Source organism: Acomys minous (genome assembly GCF_964271855.1).
Source record: "Acomys minous genome assembly, chromosome: 8".
NCBI lineage: Eukaryota > Metazoa > Chordata > Mammalia > Rodentia > Muridae > Acomys > Acomys minous.
This window is the reverse complement of record NC_140489.1, coordinates 43334697-43358745: the sequence shown is the minus strand read 5'-3', so window position 1 is coordinate 43358745 and position 24049 is coordinate 43334697. Positions and strand designations below refer to the sequence as shown.

General features: G+C 47.4%; 1 protein-coding gene across 1 annotated transcript in view; it reads left to right on the top strand.

Moving 5' to 3' along the window:
* PRKCH (protein kinase C eta) overlaps window positions 1-16465 on the top strand; it is a 212722-nt gene extending 196257 nt beyond the window's left edge. The window contains exons 13-14 of the mRNA XM_084793213.1: window positions 13695-13838; window positions 15183-16465. Coding sequence (XP_084649339.1) covers window positions 13695-13838; window positions 15183-15329 — 291 coding nt within the window. The 3' untranslated portion in view covers window positions 15330-16465. The remainder of the gene's footprint in view (window positions 1-13694; window positions 13839-15182) is intronic.
* Window positions 16466-24049: the final 7584 nt, after the last annotated feature.

Below are 24049 nucleotides of genomic sequence, written 5' to 3'. Positions count from 1 at the left end.
CCCATTTCTAACACCAGAGTACTCCCTGATGCTGTGCCAGGAACTTAAGCCACTGGGAGAAGTACCTGGGTACTGTGTACTTAGTACTCACATGAGCACTAACGTTGCACCTACTCAGCTTTCTGTAACGTGAGACGTAGCATAGACGGTGGCACTTAGTTGTAGTGCTGCTTAGAGGCTGTGCGTCTGAGTGACACCATGATGTCAGAAATGGAACTCAGTGCACGGAGGAGAGTATTTGGCCACCTGAAAGGAGAAGCCACTCTGTTGGGCAATCAAAGTCCGTGTTCAGTTCAAGCCAGCAAATTCTTGTCAGGTAAGCCCTTGGCATGCCTTGTGCGAAGTGCTGGGAATGCAAAGGCGGCCAGACCTGGCCCTCCTTCTGTTGCCCACAGTTAAGGAGGGTCTGGGAACTGCTCAGTGAACACGTCACACATTACCAAAGAGAGAATTGTCCTTTCAGAATGTTCCCTCTCTGGAGGCAAGACGGGGGAGGTGACAATAAGACAGAAGAAATTACATTCAATCTGTGAGGGACAGATGTGGTTCACTTGAGCAGACAGGGCGAGAGGAATGTGTAGGTAGAGAAAACAGTGTGTGCACAAAGCCTCAGGCAGGAAGCAGTGAGACGTCCCAAGAGCTCTGGTCACTAGGTCTACGCCGCTGGAGCAGTAGGTGCAGTGTGGAGAGCAGGAGAGCACTGTGGTCACGGGGTGGATGCAGACTTCGATGGGTCCAGGAGATGTTTGGAAAGTACGGTGTATGTGTCCGTCCATCCCATGGCTCTCGACCTCAGTAGGGTTGGTTAGAGATGATGAGCAGGACCTGTGCGAGTAGGTGTTGAGCAGGAGAGAAGTAAAGACCTAAAGAGATATGGGGGATAGGATGGGATGGGACCCGAGGCACTGAAGAAGATACAGTGAGGGTGCTGGGAAAGGTTGACTTCCGAGTTCATAAGCATGAGAGGCCGCAACATGCCTACTGAAACAACCGGCTGTACCGTGTGATCCACCTAAAAGCCAGTGCCTGCTGGGAGGTACTGGCAAGGTGGGGGGAATATGTGGTCCTCACCCAGTAACCTGATGTGTAGGAATGAGTCTATGTTAGCGGTTAGCTAAGACCGAAGAGGTTTAAGACAGAACAAGTTTGTATTTGGCTGTGCAATGCCAGATGGATTTCTGTTGTCCTGACTGATGGACCCATGAGACCCATGAGCATCCCGGGGGCGTAGTGACTTCAGGAGTCCCTAATCTCACTAATCTCTGTGATTATTAGAGACATAAGCATGGAAGTTCAGGGATAGAAATCCTTAGGAGCAAGTTTCCCTAAATTCCCCGTTTGTCGACAAGCAGTGAGCATGGCCAAGGCTAAAGGGCATCACATGTTAGAATGGAGCGAGTGAGCACACTCGAGCCATAGGGTCCTGTTTGGTTTCTTTCTTTCTTTTTTTTTTTTTTTCTTTTTTTTTTTCTTCTTTCTCTTTTTTTTTTTCAAAGATTTTATTTATTTATATGAGTGTACACCTGCATGCCAGAGGAGGACATTAGAGGGTATAGGTGGTTGTGAGCCACCATTTGGATGCTGGAAATTGAACTCAGGACCTCTGGAAGAGCAGACAGTTCTCTTAACCACTGAGCCATCTCTTCAGCCCCCTGTTCAACCGATCTTTGTAACTGTTTCTGCCTCATATCCGTAAAGCACTGGTGATGGCCCAGTACAGTCAGTGTTCACTTCAATGAGGCATTTTCAAAGTGGCACATCTAACATAAAGCAAGTTACTAGTATTGTTAAATTATGAGTAGTGATTCCACAATGCACTTAAGGTGTCATCATCCTCATTGTATTCCTGAGTGGTCTAGAAACATCTCCAAGATCATTAAATGCCTAATTACACATGAGTCTATGTCAGATGAGTTTTCTTTCTAAGGACATTGAATTTTTGTTTGTCTATGACCATTCAGTCTAAGGTAGGGTTCTAAGAGCCAAGTAGGTATTGTAATTTTTATGCCAAGGAGGTGTGTGGTGTGGTGTGTGTGTATGTGTGTGTTTGTGTGTGTGTGAAATATGTGTCTGTGTCTGTGTGTGCACATGTGTCTGTGTGTGTGTGGTGTATGTGGTGGGTATGTCTGTGTGTGTGGTGTATGTGTGTACCTTTGTGTGATACCTGTATTTGTGTGTATGTATGTATGTTTGTATGTATGTATGTATGTATGTATGTATGTATGTATGTATTATGCTTGGCCTCTGATCAAGCTGCTACATATTCATCTTGTGCTCCCTACCTTATGGGATTTACAGCTTAGTTGGGGTGGAAGGAAAAAAGGTGTTGATAAAAACAATTATACAATAACGGAGTACTTAGAATTTAATAACAAAAAGTCCCCAGTGCTGCTAAAGCATAACCAACAGGGCCACCCTCATCTGGCCTGGTAGGAGAAATCATCTTGAGGAGACTTTAAAGCCAAAGAGAAATGGATCAGGCTTAAATATGTGAAGGTCATGAGAAAAGAGTCCCCTTTGAGTAACTAAGGGGCAGGTAGCTAGGACAGCATAAATCAAAGGCAAGACAGCCAAGGATGCAGAGGGCACAGGAGCCAGGGATGCAGAGGGCACAACAGCCAGGGATGCAGAGGGCACAGGAGCCAGGGATGCAGAGGGCACAGGAGCCAGGGATGCAGAAGGCTCTTTCAACAAGTGAGAAGAGACTAACAGAGAGAGTACAACTAGACACTGCACTAGGCTGCTGCTCTTGACCCCGTGAAGTTCTTTTCTACCCAGCTAGACAAGCCAGTCCTACTGGAAAGGCAGGGTCATCACCAAGGCAGCCCTCCATGTCCCCTTTCCCAGGAGCTCGGCACTGGGGGCCATTATTTTTTCATTGTGGACACATTGGGAAGATTCCCAACATGATTGATTGAATGAATCACATGAAGATTGAGTGAGTACCCTAAAATCTGTCTTCAGGGTCCTGAAGTGAGTTTAAAGTTTAAACAGAGAGTCAAGAACCCATTGACTCACAGCAAGGACAGCATGGCGGGCAACAGAAACGTATGCATCTTCCCAGGGACTTTGTACTTGATGAGGTTTTAACCTGGGTCTTATCAAGGTTATTTTTCTTCAGCTTCCTTCCACTTCATAGAATGCTCATTTCCTGAGGACAGGGGCTGTTGTATTTTATTTGTAGGAAGCTGTGTGAAGGATTTCCTCTCTTCTTTTATCCTCAGCTGGACTTTTCACACCACAGGTCTCTTTGATCTCCACCCCCAGCTCTCTGACTAGGAACATAAAGCTGTCAGAGTTTTGGGACACGAGATGGGAGACTATGTGGCTGTCGCTAGCCAGCCTTGTGCATCGGAAGCACATTCTGTGTCGGGAAAATCCTGAACAGAAGCAGGATTCTTCTGTACATGTTCTTTGCCAGCTACCAAAGATTTATTATTATTATTATTATTATTATTATTATTATTATTATTATTATTATTATTATTATTATTATTATTTGCAGTTGATTGTTTGCCTTGGTTTGAACACCAAAAATAATATATATGCAGGATCAAGGCGAGCACCGACCTGAGTTTCCGTGGGAGGAAATGCAGGGCATTAATATGTCCTCTGAAAAGCCTTCTCAAACACTCTTTTCTTACAGTAGCAGCTGTTGAGGATGACACCCAAACAAAGATGTGTGTGATTTAGGCAGGTGGGACAGCAGCGGCAAGGGGAGCCTCCTTTTCCTTGCACACTTGAAAGAGGACGGCTGTGAAGCTGAGTGGGTAGGAAGCTGGGGGAAAGTGGGAGACGTTGGGGGAGGGGACGGACATGATCAAAATATATTGTATGAAAAAATCTAAAGGGGGCTGGAGAGATGGCTCTGTGGTTAAGAGCACTGTCTGCTCTTCCAAAGGACCTGGGTTCAATTCCCATCACCCACATGGCAGCTCACAACTGTCTTTAACTCTAGCTCCGAGGGATCTGACACTCTTCCAACAATGCACATAAAACTAAATTATTGAGCTGAGTGTGGTAGCACAAGCTTGTAATCCCAGCACTCTGGGAGGCAGAGGCAGCCAGATCTCTGTGAGTTCGAGGCCAGCCTGGTCTACAAAGTGAATTCCAGGACAGCCAGGGCTGCACAGAGAAACCTTGTCTTGAAAAAAGAAAGGAAGGAAGGAAGAAAGAAAGAAAGAGAAAGACTCTAATAAAAGAAAAAAGAAAAAGAAAATGGCTGGAGAGCAGTGGAGCCTGCCTCGTTGGTCACCTTGCTTGAGCCTGGTTCTGGGAACACTGGCAAACTGAGCTAATAGACACAAACACAAGTACATGACCCCGGGGCTCCATCTCTGAAACAACCTCTGACCTTTATCTGTCCCAACCAACACAGACACATGGCCTGAATGAGGCTCCCGAGATGCTTGGGATTCAGGAAAAGCTATTTTTACAAAACATGGGTCAGGCAGAATGCTGGCTGCACTGATGAGGGGTCTGTGTGTGTGTGTGTGTGTGTGTGTGTGTGTGTGTGTGTGTGTGTGTGCGCGCGCGCAGAGGCCGCTAGGTTCCAACCACAGGCTGGGAGGGCACAGCCAACATTCTGCTTCGGATCGAGCACAGTCCCTGCCCTGTTGCGGGGACAGGAAGAACGCAGGGCACTGACTGTACTGGGTTTTGATAAGGGGAAGTAAAACAGAGTGCACTGTGCCATTGTGGGGAGGTCACAGCATATCCTGGGAGGCCAGTCAGTTGTAACCTGCCGGCTGAGGCATTACCTCCAAGTGCCCACTCCTTCGGCCACTAGGTCAGGGAATTCAGCTGTAGCAGAGTCTCTTTTCTTTTCTTTTTCTTTTTTCTTTCTTTCTTTTTTCTTTTTTCTTTTTTAATAAAATGAAGGCCATCCCACCCGAAGAGTAAATAGCATTTATAGCTGAGGATGTAGTCATCGTTAAAGTGCCAGCTCTTTTCTTCCAGATTGTCAATGACAAAGGTGAGAAGGAGTGAGAGAGAAAGGTGAAGATTATAGACTCTAATACTGACACCGACCATAGGGTACAAGCCTTGCCTTCCATCCAGCACTGTATGCATAAATATAAAATATAAAGACAGCACGTTGTTATGCTTCTTACTAGAATGAAATTTGTCTTCAGTGGAAGTCCTGGTCCAAGAAAAATCCCTTCCATCACTTAATGGCAAGGAAGAAGAAAAAGAAAGAAGGAGGGGAGAAGCAAGGGACGAGAAGGAGGGAAAGGGGAGATCCGTTTCTCAAAACCTTGCCTTTCCTTATGATGAGCTCCCTCTCCCATCCGAGCTGCGCCTGGCCCACAGCCTTTGGACATTTGACAATGTGAATGCGCCCTGTTATCATTTCCAACACAGCAACCTTCCACTGCTTGCAATAAAATCAGTGGTCAGACTCAAAGATGCTTCAGGCTCTCAGAAAAGCACTGGCTTTGCTTCCTTCTCTCATCCCATGGCTCACTGGTGGCAGGTAGGGACAGTGCCTTAGGAGCCCAGAGAGGATACACACCAAGCATTGTCAATCTCCATTCAGCTGAAGCTCCAAGGGGTTAGCCCGAGATTCCCACCAGCTAATCCAGAATCCAAGGAAGATATTTGGCCTCCAGAGATGAAACATAGTGACTCAGAACAAAGGTTTCTGGTGTCACAAGTGCCTAGGTATGAATCCCAGATCTACTGCTTTCAAACCACATGGTCTTGGACAGATGATAAGTGGGCATCTTCCTCAGTTTTACAATCTATAATACGGGAATAATAAACATGGTTGCTCTAAGGATCATGTGCTATGAACCTAAAGCATTTAGCTCACTGCCAGGTGTAACAGAAGATGCTAGCATGCCTGAATAAAACTGGGTGCCACTTGCTAAGCAATTACAAAAACTCTCCTCTCTTTTCTCCAATCCTGCAGCCACCCCTTTCCTAAGCAAGTACAGACACCTGGCAGGGCTGGTCTTTGCCATATGTACATGGGTTACCAGTTGCCAGCCTTGCCAGTAAAACCCATGCAGGTCCAATGTGACCGAGCCACAGCGACTTCCCTTCTGGCTCACCCAGTATCCTATAGCAGCTCCATGCAGCTGGCTTTCCCAGAGATAGTCTGAAAATCCATTATGCATCCTCTCTACCCTGCTGCACCTCACCCGTCTCTGTGGATTTTCATCAACTTCGTCTCAGGTGTGAGCATCTGCCTCTGCCTTCTCCTGTGGGAAAGTGACATCAACACCAGGTCACCTTAGCGTCTGCCCTCCCTCGTGCTGCCTCATCTGCTAACTCACACACCCAGCCTTGTTCCTCCATGACCACAGCTCTGAGGTGGAGAGTGTTGTTGGCACAGGTCACTCCAAGTTCTGTGTCTACCCCCCACGCCCTCTCAGCTTCACCACCACGAAGGGACGTGAAAGGACAAAGTTGGCAGCTGTACTTCCCAACTGGGTCAGCCTTGTCTAGGCCCAGAAGCAGAAGGCATGTGCCTGCGGTGTGCATTCACGGGGCACACTTTGTTAGCCTCTGGGTGGCCTTCGGGCCGTGTGCCTGTCATGAGGTTGGCCATAGTGGCGGGGAGCCAGCCTCTGCTGTACGTCCTGTGCTCTTTCTCTGTCTTCCTTCCCTGGGACTCTCTTCAGAGCCATGGAATGCCTTCCTCCCATTTCAGAGTGGCTCCCTGGAATACTGATAGGGGAGTCTTGTGGCTTGATTTCCTTCCCTTCTGGCTTGCCAGCGAGGGCCTGCCAAGCCTGTTTAAGCCTTTTGTTTAAGGTCTGAAATGAAATGAAAGGAGAAGGTCATTCTGTTTGCCCAACAGCCAAACCCAACTATTAACTAGAACATACAGTGTTTTCTGACTCCTGGGAGAAAATGTTTTTGTCTAATTGCTCAGTTTATGTAACCAGCCCTCTTTCTAAGAAATCGGACATCTTGAAAGAGGATCAGTAGTCATTGCCGCTGCTTCTGTCTTAACAAGTTTTCAAGAAGTACATTTGGGTACTGTTGTCTCAGGGCTCCTTTTTACATGGGGGACTTTAAACTCTGTCATCTAGAGCAGCCCCACACTAACACCGCCACATGTGTGCTCAGCCTACAAGGCGTGATCAGTCCTGCGCAGGGCTGACCAGAGGTTCCACTGCACCTGCTGTGCGTCCTTCACGCGGACTCTTCCTCATGCTGGCGCTGTGGGCGACAATGCATATTCGACCCTGCATCATCGCAGTCTTATTTTTAAAGTGACTCAGAAACGATTTGCTGTCAAACTTGGTTTTCAAAGAACATTCCCATCGCTCCACAGCTGAGGTCTGGGACCGTGAAGGCAGAAAAGTATCTTGTCCTCTCTTTGGTGGCTGCAAATGGAGTTAACAGGAGAGCCAGATGGGCTGTGGGGGTCAAGGCTGACCTGTGGCATTAGTCTCTTCTCTCTGGACCTACAGAAGGTTTGATACTGGACTCCTGTCTGATGCTCCCTGAGGACTGCTTTGTGCCAGGCACTTCTCTCAGATGTTGTCATGTGTTCGTTGTAACATACAAAGTACAGAGCGATCCCCCGTTTTATAGCTGAGGAGTCTGAGTTCCAGACAAGTGAAAATGTGTTCAGGGCCACTCAGCTGCACTAGCTGGAGCTGATGTCCATGCAGGTCATAGACAGCAAAACCTGGACAGCCGCCCTCCGCAGTCCACTCCTGTGTCCTTTGGGCTCTGCAGGTGTCCTCTTGGGACATGCTTTAGCAAACCTGGCCAGCAGCATCCAGTGCACTTCACTATGGAGCTGCCCTCCCTCTCAGGTCCAAGTGGGCCTCAGATTCCCTCAGCATCCTCTACCTCTGCTCCACTTCCCAGAGAGGGATGCAAGGTGTATCTGAGACACCTGCCTCTCTCCTGCTCTCCCTCCCTAGCGAGACTTACATTTGGGATGCAGCCGGGCCCCTCACTCACTCTCCACAGTTTGTGAAGTGCTTTTGTTGGCCCTGTGAACCATCTGCTTCCTTTGGTAAATGCGTTCGGAGTCTCCTGCAGCGACAAGCTTTGCCTTCGTGGCAAACTTCCCCGTTTAGACCATCATCAGAGAGAAGGTCAGTGGAGGGAAGGTATATTTTAAGAACGACCTTTAGGCATGGGCTGTTAACTTATTTGAGTTAACATCTGAGTCCATTAGAGGCATGAACAAATTGAGGACATTTTTTTTCCTGTAAAAGCATTTAGACTTTCATCATCACAGCACCGGACAGTCCAGAACAGCAATCCAGGGCTGCCTCCTGTAGAAGATGTGCTATGACCCACGTCAGGCCTACAACTGATAGAAACATTTTCCTTACTCTCCAGCTCTGCGTGTCTAGAGAGAGTCGTTACACAGGACTGTAGTCCACTCCCCACAAAAGTGTTAGTCCTTAGTGCCCACCTCATTGCCTTCTCCTGACCGTGGTTCTTAATAATCAGCCCTCCATAGCTCCTGGCTTCTTCACGTCCACTTTCTGTCTCCTGTCACACTGGATGCTCCACCCCCACCTCCCTCTCTCAGCGCCTTACTGGTATTAGGTAGCCCAGGCTAGCCTCAAACTTGCAATAGTCCTCCTGCTTAGCCCTCCTGGGTGCTCAGAATTACTGGCATGAGTCGTCGTGCCCAGGTAGACGTTTCCTTTGTCTCTATTCCACGGAAGTTGACACCAGCTTCATGTGAGATGATGGGGGGGCAGTGTATATGGCCACCGGGGGATCTCGTGCCCATCACCGACCAGCCTCAGGCTACTCCTCTGAAGGGGAAACCTGGCCTTCAGGTAATGCAGCACTTCCTTTTGTGTATGTGTGTGTGTGTGTTTATTTGTTTGTTTTTTCAAGACGGGGGTTTTCCCTGTGTAGCCTTGGCTGTCCTGAACTCGCTTTGTAGACCAGGCTGACCTTGAACTCACAGCTATCCACCTGCCTCTGCCTCTGCCTCTGCCTCTGCCTCCCGAGTGCTGGGATTAAAGGCGTGAGCCACAACCGCCCGGCTGCACCTCCGATTTTTAAATGATAATTGAAAGTATTCTAAGGCACATGGTGTAGATTAAATAAAATAGGTCTCTGTTCTTTCTGCTCACCTACCCTTCTCTGTTTCTGTCTCATTCTGTCATCAAACAATCTTGTGTGCTTTCTGGGCTTCAACCGTTTACCCTCACATGTCATCGGGAAGTCTAACCGAGGCCCAGCCCATGCAGATATGCTTAGTCGGCTTCGTGTGGGTGCTTTATATCTCAGGTACTGAGCTGAGCATGTCCGTCACTCCGGTTTGGAAAGACATTTAAAATCCTTAATTGAATTAAACAATAAACACAGAGGTTCTCCAAAGATTTGTATGCTTAGTCAGGAACTGGCATGGCAGTGGTATTATGTGGGCCAACATGTAAGCTGTGAGCATATTGCAGGGGGTGGAGACCAAGGGGAAATTCTTGAAGGCCAAATGAGGAGCAATATATAAACCACAATCCTAGGCTTTATAATCAACGACAAGGATGTTAACAGCCCCCAAGACTGGAAGCACTTGTTGGGCAGAAATGCTTTCTGTGTAAGATCGGGACGACATGTGCTTCTAGCAAAGCCCTCCGGGATGGTTCTTGTTATCAGGTGTCCGTGAAAAGGCTCCCCTCCTTCGCAGCCTCCCAGCTTTGTTGAGGTTTGACATGAGCAACTCCAGTTTGATTCTGACAATTCTCATAGTCCTAAGAAATACTTATTTTTGCATTTGTTCCTCTGACCGCTGCTGTTGATGCTGCCATTAGTATAGCAATATTGGAGGGCCTGCCTCTGGTACTGTACCACACTACTCTAACAGACAGCCTGGGGAGATGCTCTGACCTTAGACTCTAACCTTCCGCATAGCCCTGGGCATGTTTCTTTTTTTTTAAAAAACCATCCAGAACTTGCTTCCAATTCTCCCTTCCCCTTAGCTACAAGCGCTGTAGCTTCCAAACTTGCCTGTCATTTCAACTCTTTGTCTCAGTCTCATGACTGTACTCCCTATGACCCAGTCCTTACTTATTCGTCACACTGTGCCCAGTCTTCTTGCCTCCTCAAGCACTCCTGATGGGTCAGACTCATTGCCCACGCACTTCCCCATATGCCAGCTGCCCCCGGGCTACTTTCTCTTCTGCCGGCACCCCAGGGGCGTGCACGCATCTGTGTGATTGCCTTCCTCCTTCTTTCGCACATGGATCCTACCTTGCTCTTCATCCCATCACATGCTACCTCTTCCATGACGCCGCCCCACCCCTTCCTACCCCCAGCCCCAGTGCTGTTTGCTCAGGCACCCTCCGAGCTCCACAGCACTTGGTCCGTGTCTCTTTTCAGCACACCCAGTTCTGAATTCAAGGTTGCTTGCCTCCTCTTTACTTGATTTGCACCTCGATGGAATGCTATTGCCTGTGTCACCTGCACACTCCTAAGCTTAGTGCACAGCCTTGTAGTCGCCTGATGTGATATAGACCTGTGTAGTGAAGGACCCCCCTCTTTATCCCATTGAAATTGTTTTTGGTAATTTCTTAAATATTGCGCTTGCTTGATCTTCACCCCTTCCTCCTCCCCCACCCCCCAAATCTTTCCATATCCCCCATACTCACGCTCATTTGTGATCTTTAATTAGTATAGTTTTACACACACACACACACACACACACACACACACACACACACACACACACACACAGAGCCTATTGGGTCCAGGTAGTTTTGTCTCGTGTGCACATGTTTAAGGCGAACCACTTAGGATTGGATAATCTCTCTGGTCGCTCGTCCCTGGAGAGCAGCTATTGACTGTATCTCTCATCCAGGGCTGAGGCCTTGAGAAGTTTCCATCCACTCTGGCATGTCAGCTAGTATTGTTATTATGCAGGTCTTGTTTAGGCCACGCCTGTCTAGAGGAAACTATCTCATTGCAGGCCTCCTGGTCCTATGGTTCTTACACGCTTTCTGACCCTCTTCAGTGGTTTTCCCTGAGCCTTCTCTGGGGTTGGGCACCCCATGGCCAGTTGTTCTCTGCATCTGGACCAGTTGTGGACCTCTACAATAGCCTCCGTTGTTGCAGAGAGAAGCTTCTTTGCTCAGGTGAGAGATGCGCTTGTCAGGCTGTGTTGGCCAGATGATCTTGTTACATGGAGGAGGACTGCATCTGAAGAGCTCAAGCCAACATGGTTTTGTTTTGTTTTGTTTTGTTTTGTTTTGTTTTAATCAAGGTTATGGTGCTGGAGCGATGGCTCGACAGTTGAGAGTGTGTTTGTGTTTCCAGTACCCCTGTGGGCAGCTCACACCATCTGTATGAGCCCCAGGGTATTTGAGGCCCCTGGCCTCTGCTGCGCCTGAACTTATTATGTGCACTTTACCCACACAGAGATACACACATATGCACATAATTAAGAATAAAATAAATCTTTTAAAATTTTCAAATCGAGATCATTCAAAAAGATGTATCAGCACCCCAAGAGAAAGTGTATAACAACCGCAGGGTCTACCTGCCCCAGTTCTAGAGGTGCGTGCTTCATAAAGTGGGGAGCTTTGTCTGCTCATCCTTAGACGATGCTTCTGCCTCGTAGAAGCCATGGAAGCTCAGATTCAGTGTCAGGGCAGGGAAAAATGGACAAAGTCAGACAGCAGCGCTTCTGCCATACTGGTGTCTAGGGTCCTGCACTGCCCCCCTTTCCCAGAAGAACAAGTTGCACCCACAAAGTCACAAGATGTCCTCTGCTCCCATCACTGGCTACCCTGGGAATTTCCCACAAGCCATCTGGGGCTGTTTCTGTGGAACTTATTTCTCAGATTTTATTTTATTTTTTTAAATTTCACAATTAGTTGTTAATGAGCTCTTGAAATTGCAGGTGCCTGTCCATCAGAAATTGTACCCCACATTTAATGTCTGAGGTATGAACTGTTCAGAATAGACCTGTGTCTAGTTGGATGCTTATTTTATTTTGGGTCCTACCTCAAATCCAGGACACAAGAACCTTTGTCACCTGCAGAAAGGAGAAGCCATTAAACCCCATCAACTCTTCCTGGCTCCCCTTTGATACTTCCTTGGCATTTTGTAAAGTCGATATCCTGGGATTGCTGTTTGCCGAGTAGCTGTGCCATCTTTTCCTTCAACATGGTTTTTTCTGTTGAGCCAGCAGTGGGAGCCTCACAGCTCCAGCTTCCTGGCATGACCCAGGGGTCACCGTCTTCCATAGCGTCATCAGCAACGAGGTTTCCTTTGAAAAATCTTTACATTTACTCAGTAGACTCAGCTCCAAACAGTGTAAACACAGCACTACTTCTGCTTTGTGTTTGTAAGCCAAACTTGAAAAAGATATTTGGAGACTGGAGAACTGTCAAAAGTTGTCATTAGTCTGTCTTTACAGAGGTGTAGCTGAGAGGCCTGGTGCTTGCCTCCCTCACACGGGCCCTAGGTTTGTTGAAGCGCAAAGTTGGAAGAAGCACAAAGAAACTTAAAGTAACTTGATTTAATTAAAACCACAGACTTTTTGCTTTGTTTTGTTTCCCACGGTTCTGGGGTAGGATCTGGCCCCTTGCCATGCTAGGTAAGCGCTCTCCCGCTAAACTGTTGGCATAATGCTTGCAGGACTGCTTTGGTTTTGAGACAAGGCCTTACTTTATTGCCCAGGCTGACTTAGAATTCACCACCCAACTGCCTTGGCCTCCAAGTAGGATTACAAGCACATGTTAACACCATTCCTAACCCAAACAAACATGTGTTCAAGTTCTGCTTTAAAAAAAAAAGGGGGGGGGGATTTGAAATAAAAAAATGACATTCTGGCCCTGAAAAGTGAATTATTCTCTGGGTCCTTCAAAATGAAATGATTAATACACCTACTGAGACTATTAGCAAAAAGTGGAGTTAGCCCAAAATGCCTCAGAGCTGAGCACAGGGAATGTCTCCCAATTTATACAAAGATGGAAGATTTATGTAAAAATAGCTCTTGGTATGTGGCATTTTCTTTTAGCTTCTGGTCTATGCAGTCACACGTTCTCAATCCATGAACTTATTTGAAAACAAAAAGCGGGGCATCTCGAGTCCAGAAAGAGCTCATCTTGAACGATGGTATCTCAGCCACAGGAAGACAAGCAACCAACTTTTATTTTTCCTAGAACCGGACACAATTGTTTAGAGTGTTTCACCCTTGCTGACGTCTCATAGAGGTCTCAGCAACAACAACCCTCACTCTTCTCTCTGGCCTGAGGAGAGAGGGGGAGCCCCGGCCAGCTGTGCAGGTGGCAGAACAGTGGCCCAGCTGTTCCTAAAAGCAGCCCTGCTCGGAATCTGCTCTCAGTCTACAAACTGCCCTGCTGGGGAGAGGTGCGCTAGTTCATAAAGAACTGCCTTTCTCTAGAGAGGAAAGAAAAATACCTGCTATTTACAGAAAAGAAAATTGGACCCTTCAGCCTTCTCTCAGTGGCCATGCCTGAAATGGCAGTGGGGAAGGCCAAAACTCCACTCAGGCAGCCTCGGCTTTAAGGCATGATTCATACAGCCCAGGACGGAAAATCCAGCTAGTGAAGAAAGAGTAGCCAAGAAACCTCCCAGAGGAGCCTTTGCCAGGGCTGGTGCCCACTGCTGTCTTGTGACAAGACTGTATATGAATGAATGACTCTCTCTCTCTCTCTCTCTCTCTCTCTCTCTCTCTCTCTCTCTCTCTCTCTCTCTCTCTCTCTCTCCCTCTCTCTCTCGCATTCTCATAGTTCATGACCAAGAACCCCACCATGCGCTTGGGCAGCCTGACTCAGGGAGGCGAGCATGAGATCCTGAGACACCCTTTCTTTAAGGAAATCGACTGGGCCCAGTTGAACCATCGCCAACTAGAACCTCCTTTCCGACCCAGAATTGTGAGTTTCAAGGCTTCTGGGATAGATTCCCCCATTTTCTTCAGATAACCGAAGTCCGTGGAAAAGCTGGTATCTCTCCTTGTGGGATGGCAGAGTGAAGGTTTGCCAGCCCCTGCTGCAGAGGGAGGCTGGGCTGGGTGCCCCTGAGACAGTGTCTTGCCATGCATTGATTGTGAATCACAAAGTGTTCACCTCTTGCGGCCCTAGCTCTACACTCCCTTACACTAAATTAAGATACCTAGCATCTAATTTACCTAAGCTGTTTTACATTTCCCTAGAAGAATTTTACTGATTGAAGCCCTTATTCCTAGCTAATTTTCTCATACTTTTTGGGGCACCATTTGTGTCCTTCCCAAGCCCTAAGGAAGTAGAGACAGTGCAGGGTGCCCCTTTACTAAGCCTGGCTCCTTGGTTGCAGAGCTTGTCATAGCTACCGTGACAGAGGACTCAAGCCAGCCAGGCACAGGCCGTCTAGAGAAATGTGGCGGACAACAGCCACAAAGCCTGAGAGTGGCCCACCTCGCAGACTTCAAGCCGAGATGTACATACATGCATCAAAGGATGCAGAGTAGGCGGAGAAAGAAGCCAGGCTAAACACAGATCAGGGTTATCAGGGAGGAGACGTGGTCTGAAGGTGGAGAAAGTCCTGTCCTTGAGTCAGACGAGAGAAGCGAGAAGTCTAACAATGTATTAAAAAGAAAGAAAAAGAACCTCTTCAGCATCCATGTAAAGGTGTAGTTTACACAGTTCTTCAAAACAAAGTGAGCTTAGTCTGTGCCAGCCTGCCAGGCTCTGGATGCCCAGCAGTTAGAAGGATCCCACCAGCTCCAGCCCAGCAGGGTGTATTGTTTCTGACCAGGAACAGGATAGGCACTTCTGCTCTAACCTCAGAAGCACAGTGAAATCTCTTGAGAACCTCTTCACACAGTACGTGAAGTGAGCAGGAGTCTGTTCAACCTCTGGGCAGATGTGAGCTGGCATGCCCCTCAGCAAGGCCTGCTGGGAAACAGCACCTCAGTGAAATGGAGGCTAGTGGACAAGTGAGTAAGCAAGCCTGGGTGACCACGTTACATCTTCAGCCTCCCAGTCTAAGGCTGTTCATCCCACTTGGCAGGACATGGTGACAGAAGCAGGACACAGGATGAGATGGTTGGCAAATGTGGTTTGCGATGGCCATAAAGTGTAGCTCAGTCACGGGGGGCGGGGGGGGGTGGTCAGAACTGTAAGTGATGCTGCTGACCAGACTCCCAGGAGCTTTGTGGGATGCGCTGAGAGTCCCAGGCGAGAGGGGCGAGAGCCCCAGGTATGTACAATTTGACCCTGGTTTCCATTTGTCTTTAACAGAAGTCTCGAGAAGACGTCAGCAATTTTGACCCAGACTTCATAAAAGAAGAGGCAGTTTTAACTCCGACTGACGAGGGACATCTTCCTATGATTAACCAGGATGAATTTAGAAACTTTTCCTATGTGTCACCAGAATTGCAACCATAGCCTTATGGGAAATGAGAATCAAAGGGGAATGTGGATTTTTTTTTTCTCCAGGAATTTCTTTTGTGGGAATTCCCCTAGCGTCTGCCTTTGAGCACTGCCTTCACCTTCAAGGAGCAAATGTTCACAACTCTGCGAAGGGTGGAGTTTCAAGAGAGCCGTTCTCTCAAGTCCCGGGGAGCCATGGTACATTTCAGTAGCTGATACTGAGACAAGATGTTACAAAGATGTGCACTGCTCAGCCCATGAGTCTCCATGGCTATTTCAGGCTTGGAGTAAAGGACAGAAGCCAAGAGAAGAAATGGGGGGAAGAACATAGGCGGTCCTAGAGATTGTGAGCCGAACAGGCTTTTTGTTGTTTTTTAACTTCAAGAGACAAATCTAGACTTTCTGTGGACCCACTCCACACTCTTCTTTAAGCCAATATTGCAGAATGCAAAAGACTTAAGTGCTAATGAAGAATGTAAAGGTCTCTCTAGGGAAATGAATGGCGTTCCAAGCAGAAGGATCCACTCTGAAGGAACAGATGTGAGTCCTTCAAGCTCCGAACATAAAAAACCAGTGTTGAGGTCGGAGGTCGGACACCACGGCAACTGCCAGCGTCCTGAATCTCCTACTTTCTCCCAGTAACTAGATATTTATTGTCAGATGAAAAGGTGCCACAATCTGCAGTAGTGTGCACAGTGGCGTCTCCGTTATGATGCTCTTATTCACGCTGGGGTCCACTGAATAGTGTTTGCGTTCTGTGAAAGGCCTCTCCACGTTGCTGCATAGGTCTGTCTTCTTTGTCTCTTGTTCGTAGAAGGGCCACGACATCAGTAGTGTGGTCAGCAGGCAGGCTTCCATCACGTGCCATCTGGGGACTGGTGGGATCTAAGCACACCCATGTCATCCCAGGCTGACTCACTGCTGAAGGATCGCACACCACTTCCTCCCATGAACACATGTGTGGCTGATCCATTGGCAGTCCAAGCTATGTTTTCAGAGACAAAGGAGGTGGTTTGATAGACACATTAATAATTAAAAGTGGATCTTGTAAACAAGGCCTGTGGCAAAGATGTACCTTTTCATGTGTAACCATATATACAGTTGAAAAATTTTATCCGGCTGGAAATAAAGGCATTTTGTAGCAAAAGGAAGTTTTGTGCAAAGAATGGTTTGTCCTCTCCCCGACTTGGAGAACAGATTTCTAATCAAACTAAAAGGCTTTTCACAGTTATTAGTACTCAGGACTGTAGATAAACTCCTGAGAGGAAGCAGGGACAGAGCTTTTTGTCTCCCTGAGGAGGGTGTGGTCAGTCTCACACTGATCCATACTTCTCTGAATCTCAGGGAAGTGAATTCTGGGTATTGCTCAAAATCTCAGTGGCCAGACAAAATGTTCATTTATCATTTGCGAACAGGACATGTCCGTAGCCCTCTGTCTCTTATCACGCTCCTAAGGTCCACGGAGCAAGGAGAGTGATGGGGAGGTACTTGTTTGCCTCTTAACCACCTCCTCAGAGGAGCTCCTGCAACCTCTTCTTACATTCGGTTGGCCAGAACATGGCATCCCTAAAGATGCGAGCAGCCTATGGGAATCAGGAAACAGTTGAGCAGGACCACAGCCTCCATCGTGGGTTCTTTTTGGCATTCCAAGGTAAAATCTTTTCTTTTGCATGCATAGCAAAGCTGTGAGCCTTTCCTGTAGATGTGTTCAGCCCGGCTCAGGAGCTCTTCACGCCATGTCTGTGTGGTGGGCAGGAGTAAACACTGCAGTACGTCTTACAACTGAGTTCAGAAATTCTCAGAGTTTATTGATCTTGGTAAGGGGTAGACCTACATCTAAAGTCTTTAATTTAATCCCACAGCCTGCCGGGAAATGGGGAGCTCATGCTGACTTGGGGCTTCTTTGTCTTTGTGCCTAACGTTCATTACACTTGGTTTATGTGGAACAGTGATACCCATTTTAAGTGTATTTATTCAATGCTCCAGTGAAGCAAGTGCTCTCATCTTTGTTCTACAGATGGGGAACCTGAGGCATGGGGAGGGTTATTGTCTTTGTTTTGCTTCCTTTTAGTAGCTTGTCCAAGGTCACACAACAAACTCATTAGGGCCAAGATGGGAACCAAGCACTTTATTTCCACAGTCCTCGATTTAGCACAAATTAATAAGGCTCCCCATTTAAAATCCACCTTTGTGGGGTTCTGAGAGCAGTTAAAGGGGTGTGGCCTGGGGGGGTCACAGGAGCAGGAAATAAGCTGCCAGTTGGCAGGAAGGTGTTAGTCATCCTCATAGCCTGTGCAAACTTATAGATCTTCAGGGGAGGTGGCTCAATTTGCAATCAAAGGGCGGAGCTTCTCACCCCTTATTCAGGGAATTGGGGCAGGCCCTGGTGATGCAACAGTGACTTTAATTTCCCCATCTTTCGGAAAATGGGTGAAAGAGGAAATAGTCTGGGTCACACTGGGTCTCATAAACTCCACTTGAACTACCCCCCCCCCGCCCCCGGACAGGGGATGGGGTGGGTAACCTCTGAACTCTTGTAGTTTATAGTTCTTTCCTCCTTTTGGAGGTCTGCCTGTGTTTTGGTAACCCTCCAGCCTCCCTCTCACTGACTGGACTCGAGCAACGGACACAGCTGCAGCAGGGGGAAAGGTCTGTACAGCCACCGGGCAGCCCGTGGCAGCTGCATAATTGCAGCAGGAACCCAGTGTGACTTCACTGCAAAGGGAACAGGAATTGAAACGCTGACTGCCACGTGTTGGTCTTCATGGGCTACGCGATGCCTTCAATATTCCAGTCACACGTTTGCCCCCCCACCACTTGCCAAGCCAACAGCCTAGACCTTTATTTTTCAGTCTTGGCATCCTGAGTGCTTCATCTGGCAGTGTTGACCTACAACAGCCAGCCAACTATGATGCCCTGAATTTACAGGCACACTGGGTCATATAATTCCTCCTTTTTATCATCTGAAGATAAGAGTTGGATCCAACCTCAGACTTTTATGCAGGAAATAAGCCTACTAGTCATAGGTTCCTCTGGAAATGAGCCCTGTGGTCACAGGTTCCTCTGCGCCGGGCTGCAGGTTGGAGAAGACAAACCAGAGTACAGCTGTGGACAGAGCTCTGTTGTTCCCCCTTTCTCCCTGTATTGAATTCAAACCAAAGCTGAGGGTGGCCCTGTCCCCCCGCACCCCTCCTCCCTGTCAGCTGCCTTTCCCTGCCCCGGCCCCCTCCTCTCTTCTCCCTCCACTTGGCTTTCGGAGCCAACCCTGTTACACAGCCAGTTTTCCAACTGAAATGATTTAGAAATCACTTGTGTGTTCATTCTGAACGGTCCCTTGGAGCTCAGAAATGTCAGCGACCTTTTCTGTGTATTTCTGCCTCTGTCGTCACACTAGGGGCTCCTGCCCCAGCACAAAATACCTAGAAAAATGACTTCTGTCTGCCATGTGAGGCAAAAGGACCCTCGAGTTAAGAGAGCATGCTCAGTGGGGTACAGACCTACGGGCCGAGCCCATCCTTAGTGTTCTTAAGCGAAGGGAGTTGTTCTCCGACTTTAGTGTGCTTGTCGGTGAAGCGCAAATGACAATGCAGCCTGCCTTGGGTTAGTGCCTCAGTGAAAAATGCAGTGTTTAGTTAGTACAAGGACACTGAATGTGCTCAGTGTTAGCTGTCATCATGACTAGCTGTTCTGTGGCGTCCGGGATGTCCATCAGACAACAGGCAGGATGGATGCCCATGTTCTTCGCTCCCATCTCATATAGATGTTGAGGCAGCTCCAACTTAAGGGGATTCATCTCTGCTGCTTGGCTTCAGAGTCTTCTCAGTTGACTAAACCTTCTGGGGAGTTTTGAGTGAAGCCCAGTTGGCATACAGGATCAGTTTTAAGATTTAAACACAGCTCACTCTAGAACAACCCGACCAAGAAATGCCCATGGTTTTTCTAAATGGCTTTTCTCTCCGGCGTGACAGGAATTCTTTTGTCCTACTAGATTTTAACTACAAGATTCATTTAACTCACTTCTGAGCCAAGGACCACACCCATCCTAGGTACTAGCTGGGCACTCTGTGGATGGTCATTCAGCATGCTGTGTGACTAAGTGTCCAGAAGCAAAGACAGAGTCAAGTTCTTCAGTAAGTGTGACCATGCTTGCCCAAGAGCCTGAAGCCAATGGCAGAGCCTCCCCTCCTTAAAGCAAACTATCTGAAGATGTGTTGTGGTAAAAAAAAAAAAAAAAAAAAGAGCCTCCACAGGCCTGTAGACCCTTCTGAATACAGCCCTAAATGTCCCTGCCACGTGCTATAGCCCTTCCAAATCCCCACAGTTGCCTGTCTCATGCTACCAAGGCAGTTATGACCCGACAGAGACTTCATTATTCCAGTGCCTCGACCCACAGCTAGAAGAATCTGGGTGAGACAATGGGAAGGTTGTGTTACTACCAAGTGTGGACATGTTCAAGTGGGTTGCCAAAAGTGGGACAGTCATTAGAGACATGTCAAATTTAGAAACCACGGAAAGTCTAGTAGTCACTTGACCGGACAGTGCCAAAAATACCCTGGATGACCTCTCAGGTTTTTCCAGCCTTGTGCTCTACTAGCTAAAAGTAAGTGTGTGCCTCTGTTCAATGAGTCCCTCTGCCCTTACTGATAATGTTCTGTCACACATTGAACCTCCGCTCAGATTTGCTCCTTGTCCATCTCTGGACCATCTGTATGCCTTGGCTCATCTCCCCATGCTCACTGCTCCCTCCGTTTCCAGATTCTTTTTAGACACACAGATCTCTCGTTTCCCATGGTCACATACTCACCAGCACCTCTTACCCAGTTGCCTCTTCTATTTCCCATGCTTACCCGTGCACAAAAAGGGAAAAGGAATTACAAAGTTAAGACGATCATAAGAAACCTAAGCTCCCTTGAGAGCAGATGCAAGCAGAGCAGTTGCTGGAAGAGAAGGCGGGACTCCTGTCGGCTTGCTCTTCCTCTAAGGCAGAAGTTCTCAGCCTGTGGGTTTCGACGACCCCTTGGCGGGGGCTGTCAAACAACCTTTTCACAGGGTCACCTATCAGATAACCTACATATCCTACATTTACGTTACAGTTCATAACAATAGCAAACTTGCAGGCATGAAGTAGAGACGGAAATAATTTTATGGTTGGAGGTCACCACACCATGAGGAACTTGTATTCAAGGGTTGCAGCATTAGAAGGTTGAGAACCACTGCTCTGAGGAAAGGATTTTGCTAAGGAAGAGGGTAGGGAACTCACTGACAGAATGAACTGTAGGCCAGGGCAGGGTTCTGTGAGGCATAGATGAATGTTGGTTAAAAAAAAAAAATTCCAAGACAAAAGTTATTTCAGCAATGTTCCTGAAACATTGGAAGAGATGCTGGGCAGCAAGAGAGTCTAACCACGATTTCAAAAGCAGCATTTATGTGTGTCTTTTGTTGTGGTGGAGAAGCCGGCATGATGCATTCCACGGCGCAAGTGTGGAGTCAGAGGGCAGCTTGTGGAAGCTCATTATTTCCTTCCACCCCGTGGTTCTAGGATCAACTCTAGCCGTCAGGCTTGACATCAGACACCGTTACCCACTGGGCATGTCGATGACCATAATCTCATTTCTTTTTTCTTTGAAGATTCCGGGACATCAAGGATGGGTGGTATATTTTTTGTAGTTGAATTGACAACATAAGTAGTCAACTTTCAACACATTTCCTTACAGCAAATGTGCATTAGAAGAGCAATGGCACCCAGATTGCGATAGTTAACAAGTTAAGATCAGCCTAAAGCGGTGATTCTGCAGCCCTGAGACAGTGCTGCTCTCCTCGGATCAAGACAGATTTCAATCCTTCCTTTAATCTTACTTGAGGCTTCAAGCCTTCAAAGGCATAACTGTTAAACTACAATCTCTCTAGTTCTCTGTCTCTCTCTGTCTCTGTCTCTGTCTCTCTGTCTCTCTGTCTCTGTCTCTCTCTCTGTCTCTCTCTCTGTCTCTCTCTCTCTGTCTCTCTCTCTCTCTCTCTCTCTCTCTCTCTCTCTCTCTCTCTCTCTCTCTCTTTTTCAGAGTTGGTGCCAAGAAAACATGCTGAGCTGCAGCTTGCAATCCTTCCCCTTGCAGATGAGTTTATAGTCTGTACCCCAGCAGGTAAGACAAGTTAGGCTATAGATGCCATGGGAAGCCTGTCCGCCACTCCCTCCGGAAACCTGTAAGAATAAGAACATGCTCTGTCCCAGGGATTCGAAAGCTCTCTCCTCCAGGGCGCCTGTCAGGACACTCTCCTTCGGGAACCCTGTTGAAGTGAGACTCCTTTTTGGAAACTGAAAGAGTGCACTCTTTCCCCAGAAGGCCCCATAATGCCACCTGTGGGATCATGCTCTCCCAAGTCAGTGTCACGTGGCTCTTTGTTTTAGCGAAGCACCTTTGGAGGGTGATCTCATGCCAGCCCCTTCCCAGACACTTGCAATTTTACGTTTCAAAACTACGTGTGCATATTCTTCCTGCGGATTCTGATAGGAGGAGCCAGCGAGCCTAGAGAGTTTCTCATTCATTAAAATGGCATTCACTGAATATTTAACTATATACCAGGCATATTCTAGATGCTGGAAAACCTAGAATGCCTACCTATAAACAAGCAAAACACCCCAAGGGTTCCTGTATTCCTGGAAATGAAGTGATCTCAGATATGACATATTATAATTTTTTTAAGATTTTCTTTTTATTTATGGGCATGTGTGTGCAGCTGTCAGCAGAGGCCAGAGGAGAGCAATGGATTTCCCTGGAGCTGCAGTTACAGACACTTGTGGGCCGCCTAATAGGGATGCTGGGAAGTGAACAGTCTTTTGTAAGAGCAGCAAGCACCTTTAACCGCTGAATCATGCCTCCGGCCTCCAAATGGTATTCTTTACCAAAACTTACTCAACAGCAAGGCGGCTTTGTTTAGATCACTGCCTTCATCTTATCCTAATCTAATTAGATATTTCAGAAGCAAATGGAGGTTATAGTCTGTGCTGGGGAAAATCTAACCAATAAACATAAGCTCACATTTGGATCTGGAAAAGTTCATTGTGCTGCGAGACGATGGTAGCCGTAAGACTTAATAGCACCAACAAGATAATTAGGCAAAGTATGCTCAGCAAATATTACTGATATTTACCTGTTTCTAAGTTATAAGGGCACAACAAGGGCAAGCTAGTCATTGTTGCTAACGTGAGCTCTGCTGAAAATACAACAGAATCTAGTACACCAGCCTTCAGAGCGGTAAGTATTGTGTCTCAAATGAGCCAGAAGGCAAACCCTCACTGAACACTGCCTTGGGTTGACTATGTCTGGAAAAAGTGAGCCCTCTAGGTGCCACAATGGCACAAGATGAAGCTGGATCATGTTCCAGGAAAGTGAGCTGATTGGTGGCAAGAGCAAAAAGCGCAAGTGAGAGCTAACTCAGGATAGCCTTGAGCGAGCCGATATCTCAACCACCTATAAATGCAGTGCTACCTGACTTAGGACTGCTCACCAATCAGCCCATTGAAAAATACTCTGAGTACAAAGTGCACTTAAACCACCTAATCTACTTAACACCGCAGCACTGGTCACGTGACTGCCTGCTGCTGCCCACTCCCGTGGCTAAGCATCACAAGAAAGGATCATACCACATATTGTTAGCTTGTGAAAAGATTAAAATTCAAAATTCCAATTACAGTTTTTACCATCTTATGTATGTCATTTTCCTGCCATCTTAAATCCTAAAATAGCAGGGGGACCCTTTGGTGACTCAGGACCATTTGTGGGAAAAGTTATTGGGGTAGTCAGTCCTTAGGTAATGTCAAGAGAGCAGAATGCTGTTAAAGTAGTTGCAAGCTGGAATAATTCCAATACTGGCCAAAGGGTCTTTTTCCTCTAGCGAGTGGCAGTGATGAGTTGGTGACCGGGCTCTGACAGTCTGGATGCCCACATGATTAGCACGAGCCTACAGACTCCCCTTGAAGTGTCTTTTAAATGAGCTAGGAATAGTTGCTATTGCTACTGCTTTTGTTTAATGCTACAGAGATTATGACCAACTTTTGTTCCTATAACATAATCAGCTGCTGTGTGTTGGATCTCTCTGTTGCTGTTGAGACAGCATCTTACTATATAGCCCAGGCTTGTCTTGAACTTGTGATCCTCCCTCTTGTCTTAACCTCTTCTTGAACTTGTAGTCCTCCTGCCTTAACCACTTGAGCTCCTGGAACTGCACTCATGAGCCTCTGGGCCTGGCTTTCATGTGGGTTGAATTTCGAATGCTCCCCACAGGCCCATCTGTTTGTCCCCAACGTGGTGCTACTTGGAGGTGAGGAGGTGGGACTTACGAGATGAAGTTCGCTCCTTGATGACATGCTCTATGGGGACACTGGGATCTTAGCTCCTTCCCATCTCCTTTTGCTCCTGTCAACCTCCAGGAAGTTGACAGAATTCCTCTACCGTGTGTTCTGGCTGTGATGTACATTATAAAGCAGCCGGTCAAGATGCCATGGATGGAGACCTCTGAACATATGAACAGGGTTTGATCATGTTGATAGAAAGCTGACTGACACACTGCTCTATCCTGGTTGTGATGCCTGCTACACAGAAAGGCACTAGCTTAATTACATAAATCCTTGAGTTTGAATTGGGACACATCAGGATGCAATGAGGATAATGGAATTTGCACTCGTACAAAAATTGAATACCTTTCAAAAGAGGTAGCCAAATGTCTGATGGGCATCCTTC